Source organism: Apis laboriosa, unplaced genomic scaffold, assembly GCF_014066325.1.
Source record: "Apis laboriosa isolate Shangri-la unplaced genomic scaffold, ASM1406632v1 scaffold70_cov154, whole genome shotgun sequence".
NCBI classification, from domain to species: Eukaryota; Metazoa; Arthropoda; class Insecta; order Hymenoptera; family Apidae; genus Apis; species Apis laboriosa.
The window spans coordinates 140,068-152,854 of NW_025224195.1; the positions used below are offsets into that span (position 1 = coordinate 140,068).

At 33.0% G+C, this 12,787-nt stretch overlaps 1 protein-coding gene across 1 annotated transcript in view; it reads left to right on the top strand.

Annotated features, from left to right (window-relative positions):
• The window catches only part of LOC122719195, a 193,177-nt gene that overhangs the window by 107,822 nt on the left and 72,568 nt on the right, over positions 1–12,787 (top strand). The window contains exon 3 of the mRNA XM_043944813.1: positions 12,339–12,382. Coding sequence (XP_043800748.1) covers positions 12,339–12,382 — 44 coding nt within the window. The remainder of the gene's footprint in view (positions 1–12,338; positions 12,383–12,787) is intronic.

The following is a 12,787-nucleotide window of genomic DNA, read 5'->3' on the forward strand; positions in this document are numbered from 1 at the left end:
AATGTTTGGTTTTAAAAAGTAGCATAGAGGTTTTGCGATTACACAAGTTAGATCTTAATCCCAACTAAAAGAATTTAGCAGTTTAAACGGCAAATTGCTCGAAGCAAGAACAAGTCTCTAAAAAAGTAATGCGTAATTAGATCTTTTTCTTAAGTTTTTTGAGAACAGTAGCAAATTCGCTATTTCAGCGGAGATTTTCCAATTAAGGGAGTGCACAACAATGCACAACTAATGCACAACAAAAGCCCGGAAGCGATAACAGGAGTAAAAAAAATATAGAAAGAGAAAGTTAAGAAAAATCTAAACAATTAAAAATTTCCAAGATTTTTCCTCGTTCCTTCAAGATAACATGTTCGTCGTGTTTTATAATTAAAATTACATTAACAAAAATCCATTCTGAAACGTAGAATAATTAACACAATAAACATTGATTCTTTAATATTTTAATAATTTATCTTAAAAATTATTTCTTAAAATAATTCTTTTAATTAAAAGTATTTAAATTTTCAAAATGCACAACATGTTTCATTTGTGACTTCTTCATGAAATTTCTCCTCGAAATAAATCTCCCAGGATATCTTCCTCTCGTATATAGCCAACCTTGATAAATATCATCTACTCACCATGATAATATTTAACGTAACCAATATGTAAGATTCATTCATGCTCCGAACAATCTTTACCTTCCTTCACAAAATCACTAATTCCATCGTCATTAATTAATAATGGCAATTTAAGATCTCGATACGTGACGAATAACAAGTGCCATTTAGGAAAACACGCGTTGCATACGCATTGAATATTCTCGTCTCCAATCTCAATTTCTCCAATTAACGAAACTCGGTAGAAAAATGATCGTGATTCGTACGTTCAAAGTTTCTCTTGGCAATCCTCTTTATAATATTTGCACACGTGGTGGAAAAGAGTGCATTTAACTTTGGCCATTTATCACGACGCACCACGTGTTTCTATGCAATCCGCGACGAGCGAAATTATTGCGCGCTACGCGATCTGCATCGTGCAGCCGGAAGTATATAAACTCGGGGATTTCCATTATCTCGGGGATGTGGCGAGAATCAAGCAAATGGTCTTGCGCTGTTGTATTAAAGTTTGATATTTTATGAGGTGACATGAGAAATCGTCCATATTTTTCCTCCAGATTGCTAGGAAATTGCTGTTTAAATTATAAGAAATTTGTTTCTTCTTCCTTTATTTTATTTTTTAAACGAATAATAAGTTAAAAAAAACTTTTGACAAAATATATTGTATTATAATTTTTAGAATTATTTCACTATTTATATTCAGTGTTCATTATCCTTTTTTCGTTTATCAACAGTACAAAAAATTAATTCTCGTTTCCATTAGAAGCGATCGTATCTAGTGATCCTAGTGTAATGCAATAAGTCATATTGCGTGCTATGGAACGTGAGATATAATAGATATCTTCGTAGCATTGCTGCATCGTAGCGTCCTTTTCGAATCCTTTTTGAATATTTCTTTAGCATCATTATTCAATCGAATCAAAGATTTGATTATTGCAACGTAAGAGAGAATATTCGTTTCATCGCTAGGAAATATCATTTCGTTTTCCAACTCTTCACAAAGCTGGCTTCACGATTACGTATGCTTTACTCAAGTGTAAATTCAAAATCAAAATTCATACCAATTTTCATACCATGAAAATTCTTCTTCATCCGAGACACATTAAATAATAGTGATTTACATTATTCATTAGGTTCGTAATAAATTGCAGATAATAATTCTGCAGCATTTTGATAAAATGTAATGTGTAATTTATGCATAAAATTTGGCATAATATAAGTCTTTACAGTACATCATGAAACGTGTATAAAAATATTAAGCAAAAAGTATTAGTACGGTTTCAAAAAAAAAGAGAGAGAGAAAGAATACACGATTTACATCTAGAAGCTGTAGCGCACAAAGGATAAAAAAAATCTGGAATATTCGTAAATGTGTTAACTAGAGAGAGAGAGAGAGAAAGTATCTCAACTTGAAAAATGCAAACTCGGTATATTTCACCGAGAAAGATAGATTTTTCTACGAGTGTAATTTTTGCGAATGTATGACGAAGGTATTTTGTAATAAAAAATTTCGAAACTGGAATTTTTCTACGTGTGTATTTGTAATAATCATTTGGTGTTTGTACCATGCTACACATCCCTTATATATCCATTTTTATCGTTCGTAAATGGGATGCGATTCATCCTTCACCTTACGTACGCATAGATTTTCAATTTTGTAATAGCGCGTTTAGTCCGTATCGGAAAATTTATTCTGCGATTCATCACGCGATTTTACTACGGAAATTTTTCCACGATAAACTCAGGAAACTCATTTTTCGACGATCTTTAAATCTTTTTATTGCGACACATTTTTGAGCGAAAATCGTTTTTATACATAATGATGCTAGCAATTTATAGATGTCTTTACAACCGAAAGTTGAGCATTGAGATAGATTAATAATTAATCAGTTAAAAAAAGATAATTAAGATTAAAACTCTTCGTGACTATGAAAGTTCAATGGAAACGATTATTTTTCTTTTTATAGAGATTGTTTTTAAATAATTTTCTTTTGCGTAGAAAAAAGAAATTGTTCGAAACAGATGTCACTATGAAGGAAAAGCATTAAAAAATTATTTTCCAACTTGGCTGACTATCTATAATCGTACATTTTCTAAGGAATTAAGTATTATAATTAACACGGCAGAAGTTTCGACCAACATTCTACATCTTACACCAACTATTAATAGGCTCCACTTGTTTAGCAACTTTCTTTTTTTTTTTTTNTTTTTTTTTTTTTATAGATAAATCGTCTTTATAGCTTTTAGCAATTCAGCAATTAATCGAATTCTAAATCTCTTATCCAGAAAAGAATTGGGTAGAATTAAGCTTATATAGAAATAAGGTATAACAAACTATATAACCAAGCACACACACGTAAGATGAAAACGATGAACATAAAATTTTAGTAGTACACAGTATTTTATAGATTTCTTCTAAAAACGTATAAAGATACGAAAATCCTTGATCTATCGTTGTTGGGATTGAAACCAACTGAAATATATTGTTATATACGATAATATACAGGGTGCTAGGAAAGTTTCTTAACCATAAATATTAACCAGTATAATTTTTGAACCGAATTCTAACACTGTATTAACAAGGAACAACAATTTCATTTCTAATCGTCCGTATTCGTATAAATATATACTTCTAGCAAAACTATGATACGATAAAATATGCAAAATATTAAGAAGTTACATGAGATATTAATCGTCCAACGATAAATTTCAAAGACCCAACCGAGAATTGTAGTCGAAATTCTCTGATATCTGAATCTCTAAGACCAATTTAAACAATTTACTCTTATCTTACAACCGTAAATACAAACTTACTAATTCTGTCAGCAATATCTCACTAATAGATAATCATCTTCCAAAGAAAACCCCGCTCGAGTAACAACGATCCATTATACTCTAATTCACATACTAAACTTCATTATACAACTCTCGTTACTGTTAATGCATTTCCATGAAAATTTCGCTCCGATTCTCATAAAAGAAAAAAAAAAAAATATCGCATCTACCAATTCACTCTCAAATAATCATATTTCAAAGAAACTTTCCTTCGAATAACCACGGTAAATACACCTAATCCACCTAAAAAATCAATGATCATATTGAACCTAATTCTCGATTCTCACGATAAAAATATTACTACATCTGTCAACTCACTTCCAAATGATCACGATACACTTAGTCCATTCAATTAATAAAGGCTAAAATCGATGATCGTTGAACGTGATTCCGCGCCTCGTTACCTTTAACGCGCTCGAAAATCGATGCGAGTTTCCATGAGAACGTGATCATCGGATCAATACGGCAACCGCGACGCAACGTAGAAAATATTGTGTACGACTGAAATTTGAGGTGCGTTTCGGTGTCATTAAGCGCGGTGCACGGCCGTTCAGCGCGCGGACGGCTATCTTGTCGGCTGCATAAAACGGCTTATCGCCGTGAATTTAACGGCCGGTTAAACCGGCCGTTTTATTCGCTCCGCTCGGGGATAAACCGCACCGTGAGCCGGTGGGATGGCTAGCAGGCTAACACGTGGGATCTATAACTGGGCTGCTCCACTGGCACAATTAGCACCACCTATGCTGCTGAATCGTTGCACGCGTACAACTCGACATATCGCGATCTGCACGCATACTAAGCGCGTATCAATTGGTTGGGCAAAATTAAAATTTCGAATAAAGTTACAATGATTTTATTTGCAATTCTCGAACAGCATTTTACTAATAGCATAAGTGATCGCTCTTCGTATAATCTCGATGCGCTACGGTTAATTGTGCGGGATTATTCGACGCTTTGCGTGATAAATTATCGAAGTGACTTTATTCTTAATTTCGATCGTTGAAATTTTGCCCACTTCGAGATCGAATACGCGAAATACGAGCACAAGAGTTCTTTTGCTTATCCCTAATGGTACGTTCACCCTCCTTTTTGCGTGAATCTTTCATGAATGTGTAACGCTGTTTGCTCGGCATAGAGACAGTTTGCGATTCCCATCGTGTTGAATTTGTCTTTGCATTGAGCGGATTATATTTGTTTAACTATTTTTCTTGATAGTGATTGTTCTTTTTTTTTCTCAATTCTCTTTTATAGACTTTTGTTTTTGGATTTTGTTTTTTGTTCACTGAAAATATTATTGTAAGTTTTTTGTGTGTCCTCTCTTTTTTGAAGCTATAAATGGTTTTCCTTTTTTTTTTAATATTGTTTATTGGCATTGACTATTTTTTCTTTATTGATCTTCTAAATTTTCGATTTGGATTTTAGGACGATATTTTCGATTTGGATTTTAGGAAATTGTTTTTTTAGAGATCTTGTTTTCTGAAGGTATTTTGTTATTGGTTTTAGATAGATTCGTATTTTATTTTACTAATTTTTTTATCTTTTTTATTAGAAACTTTTTACGATTCTTTCTTAATATACTATCATGCTCTTTTGTAATTCTCCTTTTAATTATGTATTGTGAAATTACATAATTTTCGTTTTCTTCTTTTCAATTTCTTACCTTTGATTTATTATTCGTATATTTTTATATTCTTATTTTCCCTTGATTTTTTAATTTATTCTTTCTATTCTTCCTTTTCCTGCAATTCTATTCATTTTCTTAAAAAATTTACGATTCTGCGATCATTATTTCTTTTCGAACAAAATTTTCTTCCACCTGTTTTTTTTTTTCTTCATCCATTACTCATTCTACAACTTTTATTCACTGCTACGTGAACTATTATTCCATAATTTTTCTTTCCTCGTCATCCTTCGTTGTCATCCTTTAACAAAGCACCACAACTTTTTTTTCTATCCCAACCAATTACAATTAATCGTTCATATCTCTTCTACCTCAACCACCATATCACTCAATTTCCATATCCATTTTCCACATCGAATCACGAATCGATTCTATCATTCGTATGCATATCGACCATTCGGATTGTTCGCAATTTTCGCAGTTTCACAACTTAAACGAGACTATATACATATATATTTCCCGTTTGTTGTTCACTTCGCAACACGAGGACAATTCTATTGATATGTTTACGATAAGTTATCGTAGTTACAAGTTTACACGACGCTTGAATTAATTATAGTTATATAACAACAATGTATTGATAAACTGTTTGTAGATACTGGAACAATCTCTGTAAATTATAAGATAGGATTTTTTAATCGTAATTTGATAATTTAGTTTTATATAATTTAATCAAGATGCTTTGCTCTTTTTATATTTTGAATTTTATTCTATTTCAAATTCATTTACTATAATTGATTAAATTTATTGTTATAATCTTGAAAGATTTATTCTTACACGTATATTGTAGGTGTAGCTAGTTGATATTTAAATAAAATTACAAAGTGCACCATCCCCCTTATTATGATAAAATTTTAAACATATCGAATATAAATATCAAATTGTTTTTTAAGATAGACAAACAAAATTTAACGAAGAAATCTTATGTAAATCCACTGCCACATCATCACGTTCGAAACGTGAAAGAAAAATATCTTTATCTCTCGGTTTTACAACCAGTTTTCTTTTTGTGACAAGTTTCTGCCAAAATCGTAAAACGATTACGTGACGCTCATAATATTACAGTTTACTTTTTCATTTCGATATCTATCAGTGGTTCTCAATTTACAATTATTCAAGATAGATAGATAGATAAGAAGATTAATATATATATAATATAATAATTAATATATATATATATTATAAATAAATAAATTAATTGTATAAATTGTAATACTTTCATATCGTACAAATTTTTAATGTATTTAACATTATTTATTATTTCGTATCTTATCTATATATATTATTTTCGAGTAAATAAAAATTAATCATTTTAATATATATTTTCAATTCAACACGTGATTTCAAAGGCTATAATAATTGTATAGACTTTATACAAAATTCATCAATGCAAATAATATTTTCAAGCATATCATCGTTATTTCATTTCGCCCGGCACAAAAGGACAGAAACACAGATAATTAGAATATGAAGGAATGACGGAGAAAGAAAATTATTCTTCGCGGATTCAATCCAAGTCCAGATTCCAGTTCAAAGCGATTCAACCACTTTCCATCCCGTAACTTTTCCTCCCTTCCTCCCTCCCCGATTCAAGGTAACAAGGATAAAAAGCAAAATTTTTCTTTCTTCCTCGACCGATTACCGTTCAAAGGACAAACCGTGGCAAAGAATATAGGTCGAATTCCTGCGTCTTCATCGAGCCTTCCCATCTATTCAGACGTGACCCAGTCCAGTTTCTTCCAGTTAAACGAACGTGGACTTATATATCTGAACTATTCACATGAAAAATCATCAGCCAGCAATTTTTTCCATCCTATAAACATTACTGGAGACCGCTATTTTTCTTGCGCGTGCACGTTTTTTTTTTTTTCGTAGTTTCGTTAAGTAATTGCGATTTTCAATCACGATTTTGATCAATCTTCGATCAAGGTTTTCAATATTTTCGATGTGAGGAAGAAGAGAAGAAATGTTTCGAAAAGGAAAAATTACTAATACGATTTGGAATCAGTGTTTCAGTGAAAGAGATCTGAGTTAAGTTTATAGTCGTTCCAAATATTAAGGGAGACCACCATTTTTCTTATGCACATGCGCACATTTTTTTCCTAATTTCGTTGTTTAAGTGAATTGCAATTTTCGATCATGTTTGGTTAATTTTTCAAGGTAATCAATATTTGAAGAAAAAGCTTTGTAAAACGTATGAATTGGGAACCACTGTTTTATCGAAAGAGATTAGATTAAAATAAGTCATTTACATGTAAAAAGTATTTTTCAAATCTATTTCTATTTCCTGCCTTATTTGCATCAATGAAACGTAGATCATGATCACTGATAAATCTCTCAAAATATCGCGAAGCATGAAATTTAAATTTCAAAATATTCTTCGTGTTGATAGATTGTCGTACACAACACCGACCTGTTGCTTAATTAATCAGAAATTGTTTAAATGTCAAATAGATGAGAAATTCACAACATCGGCAGATCCTATATATAATTATGTTTAACACAAAGAGACTCGCGTGTAAATTTCATTAACTTTCCAATTTAATAATTCTTCGTTGTTTAAAATTGGTGGTTACTTGCTACTTTATTTTCATTGGAGAAATTAACTGGAAAATTAACGGGCGTGGCTTTCTAGTTTTTTCTAGAAATCTTCACTAGTATTTCTCGCGTAGTTATACTCCGGCTTAAAAGTTTCGGCAAACTTGAATTTGCAACTTTCGCGTAATCGGTAAGATATATTTCTCTCCGTGTCAAAAGTTAACATGCTTTCTATCGTATAATCGAGGAAGGAGAACAAGGTTAAAAAAACGGTTAAAAATATCTCGACCTTCCAACGTTGGTCACGCAGGTGTTGAAATCATCGAGATATTTCGATACTGTTGCTAATTTTCCAAAGTGAAAAAAAAGTTTAATCGATCCCTCCAAAATTGGAGATTAAAGAATTATGATGAGTTTGCCTCTTCGCTCATTTCAATTTTTCAACTGTGTGACTATGTTTAAATTGCTGATAATTCTATTGACATTGGGTTTAAGAAAAGAGGTAACGAGAGTGCATAAAATGACATGTTTGATTGGATAATAATAGTTATCAGTGTGTACATGTGTGGACTAACATTTCAATTTTTCTCGTGCAAAAATTAAAGATGTTAATCGAATTAAACGAATTAACAAATATGATTGCAATAAGTGCAAAGTGTAATAATTATAATCATAGGTGAAAAGATGTGTGTACAATTTAAATTTTAAATTATCCAATTGCGAAAAAAGCGAACACTCACGAAGAATTTTCGTTAATCATAGTGAATATCAATGTCGTATATCAATCACTCTTCCCACATATCATCGTAAGAGCTATTCGTGACTCGTTGTCGATCAATCTTCAATTTTTTAATAAAAATCTCAATTTTCATACGCCAAATTTTCTTGGAGGGGGGGGCGTGGATAAGCAAAGGTAACTCTGAAAACATTTTTCACTAATATCACCTCGTCGAGGCACCGCGACGGCAAAATTTCTAATTAGATTTCTCTATAGCGAATTAATTGAATGAAAGGAATGAAATTCCTCGATTTTTATAGAGTATAGCGATTCTTAAAATCTTGGCTTATTCCCTTGAATGCCGTTAACGTTCAAAAGTAAGATAGGTACTTGCACTATCTGCTGCTAGATTGGGATTAATTTGACGGGATAATATATAAAGTAAAAATATTAGAAGTTAGGAACTTTGAGATTCGATCATTTTTATCTTGAAGTTTTCACGACTTCTCGACGAGTCACAAAGAGAGGGAAGAAATCATTTGAAAGAATTCTACTTTCATCTTTACTTCTCTATAAATTGAAAACTTTCAACATGAATCTATCAAATCGTAATAAACAATTGTTTTTAATACAAGAATCTCTCGAATTATTATTATTGTTATTATTGTTAGAAAAACGCATAAATTTATATCGACTCGTACGAAAGGATCGAAAAGCACTAGACTTTTAGCCGATAGTGTATCTACCTTGACCAACGAAATATCGCCGAAAAAAATAAATAAATAAATAAATAAAACGATATTAATAAATTAGTCAATATTCATGTTCCTCGAGCGTTAAAATTAAAATTCGTCGCAGTGTCCTTCCAGGCGTTCACATCGTTTTATCGCGCACATTTTCTCATATCATCATCGATGTCGTTTGCCATTTTTCTAAACCATTTTTCGTAACTCTAAGGGCGGAGATTAGGAATAATAAAATCGGGAAGAAAAGATTAAAAAAAAAAAGGGGAGGGATACGATCTATCTTTCGATCGACGAAGGGAAAAAGAAAGAAAGAAAGAAAAAAATCATTTTATCGAGAGATTCCTCGATCTAGGATGAATTTAATAGGCGATCCGTGAAAACGCCGATCGTGGCCGATCTAAAAAGAAAGAAAAAAAGAAAAAAGAGGGTTTGGGGATACGTTTGTTAAGGCCTAAAATGAGTAAAATAGGTTAAAAAAAAAAAAAAAAAAAAAACTTGTTAGCGATGTGTAATAAGTACACGAGTATTTTCGTTGTTAAGTAAAACGCTTTTTCAGAATTATATCTACTCGCGGATGCGACGATGCTATTCCACGTAGATTATACACGCGTTATAATAGTAGACTACTCGGTTGTAATCGACACGCCTTCGAGTTTGCGCCTTCTCTGACGGGGGATGGATCCGTGGATGCTATCCCTTTCGAAACGAGCTTTGTTTCCCTCCCCCCTTCCCCTTTTATCGCATTTCCACGTACTGCTGCTACCTGCTACGCCTTGATAGTTGGAAACTTTCAGAGAAGAGGTTGAAGGTTTGGAGATGTAAAAGAGAGAGAGAGAGAGAGAGAGAGAGACTGTTGCTCGTTGAAATAATTGAAGAGAGGTCGATAAATTATTTGGAAATATTATTGCGTATTTTGGAATTATTATTTGCGTATTAAAGAAATAGTTCGGAGAAGCGTTATTAAATCAATTGTGTATCTTTTGTGAGTTAAAAATTGGTGGAATTAGATCTTTTAATAATTTTTTTCTTTTTTTTTTCTTTTGCTAATAAATTATAGAAATTTCTTATAAAAATTTTATATTTTAAACTTTAAACTCGTGAAAATTCTGTGTTAATTTTCTTCTTCTATAATAAAATTCAGTTAACGTATTTCAAATTTATCGTTTTCAAGTTTCATCATGTTACCTATGAAGATACAAAATTTTATTATGCGACCTTTTATTCCAACTTGTGCAAAAAGCACGAAGATTCGACACATTTTTATATACACGATACATCCATCATTTCAATTCGATCATTTATAAATCAATCTCGTTTCACGCGTTCCCACGATCATTCCATTCCAATTTCCTCCACACTCCCAACTTCATTCCATTCGTTCCACTCAAGATTACAAGAAAGAGAAAAGATTCTAAAATTCGCTTCCTATTTTTGCTACTCGACTTTTTTACAATGGCAAGAAAAAAAAACATTCTCTATTTCATTCGACGAAAAACTCCATTTGTTATAAAAAAAAAAAAAAAAAGAAAAAGAAATCGAAATGATTCTCGCGTCAGAGAAGACGTACTCGAAGGCGTGGCACTTCGTGGTTGAACGACAAACAAAATAAAGCGGGCAAGCGAAAGAGAGAAAAAAAAACGAAGAGAGAGAGAGAGAGAGAGAGAGAGAGAGAGAAGAAGAAGGTCGAAAATAACGAAATAAAAAAATCGTCGTGCTCCAGTGTTGTCTAAATAAGCTTCTCTAAGGGTGAAAAGAAACCCCCCTTTTTCCGCGAAAAAGACTGTTCACGCGAAACGAGTGAGAATTAGGGCAGTAATGGAGGTGGACAGGTAAATAACGGAGAAAAGCGTGGAACGTGGTCGAATAAGAAAAAGAGGAGCGAGCGAGAAGAGAAAAGAGAGAGGCGAAGAATAAGAAGAAGAAGAAGAAGATACCTGCGGCTCTAAACTCTAATAAATATACTTGTTAACTTGCTATCCATAAGTTTATATTGTATCTCTATCGTGACAGAAATTTACAAACGTATTGTACGTGATAATAATATTTATACGGGCTGTTACCATCAATTGTCTCCAATCTTCCATTCCTCCGTGCGACACCGGGCGAACGAGACGGATGGGCAGATGAGGCGCAGGCGAGCGTGCAAAACATGGCGGGAAGAGAGACGGTGAAGGGGGGGAAGATCGAGAGGAAGAAGCAGTTAATAGAAAAACTTGGAGATTTCGAAAATTTCGAAGACTATCAAATTGAAATCCTCCGCTCCGTGATGGTTCGAACAGAAGATGAATAGAAGAGAGTCGAATAATAAAAGATAAATAACAGAAGCTGGATAAAAGAAAAAGGAGACATAAGGAGGAATAAGAATAAGGAAGAAAGACCATTGGCAAGAGTTTAAAAAGAGAAGGAAAAAAAATCGTTTCTCCAACTTTTGATTAAAGAGAGCATCATCTGTAGCTTCTATAAGAAGGAAATTAAAGAATGGATGTAATGACTGTTTAGAGAAAAGACGAAAAGAGGAAAAAGGAGATTTGAAGAAAGTTCGATGCATCAGGATGAAGAATTTTCAATCCGCGAACAACGATGGAGGAAGAAACGAAGATGGAAGGTTTTAGAAGGTTTTAATATACGAGTCAATGGTCCTTGTTGGAAGAAACGGTGTTAAAGAAAGGAAACGGCGAGGATATCTCTCTTCCCTTTTTCTGCCTAACTCGAAGGGAAGGGTCGCGCCCTCTTCCTCTCGGATCCCCGATCAACGCTCGATTCTCCGTTCCATCGGAGCTTTTCTTTATTATATTTAAGTAAAAGACGAAAAGAGACTGATTTGTGTACAGGGCAAAGCATTGTGCGTGCGTGGCCATGGAAAACGAGGGGGGAAGAATCGTCGATCCTCGTCTCTTTTATTCACTTGTCACACAATTCCTTGTCACATGGTTTTTAACCAGGGAGAGTGAGAAAATGAGAGAATCGTGAGAGAAAGACGAGTTTACAGAATTTCGTTCTATTTTTTTTTTTTTTTTTTTTTTTTTTTTTTTCTTTTTTTTCTCTTCTTGGAAAGGCTCTCTTTCTCTGTTCTTCGATGGCCACGCGTTTCCAAAGACTGTGTACAATATTTTTTCGTACGCCTGCGCCGTCGTTCGCGCGAACGCGCGTCCTCCCCTTGGTTTTTTCGAACTGTTACTAGGCTTGTTTCTTAATAAACTTGTTTTTTTGTTTGTTAGAACGGGAGCGGAACTGGAGGCGAATCCGGTGGACGGGGCAACGGGTGAGTACGAGAATATCGATCAACGTGGTGTGTAATTACCACCACGTTTTCGTGCTACTTTTACCTCTTTCTCTCTTCTCTGCAAATATTTTCTAAAATGCATTTCTTCTGTGTGTGTATGTATGCGACCTTGATGATTGGAATATTATTTTTGTCAATGAAAAAACATAGCAATAGTCTTCTTCTTGTGTTGTAACGAAAGTTGAATTTTAATTTAGTATTTTATTAGATTAGAAAAATAGATGATCCAAATTATTTCTGTATTTTTATTTTTATCATATAGAATATATAGCAGATAAAAATTATGTATGAAAACGTGAACGCGCGAGATTATATCGGAAATTACGCAATTTTTCGAAAAGAACTTTCATTTTGGAACTTCTGAAAATTATATTTTCAACGTAG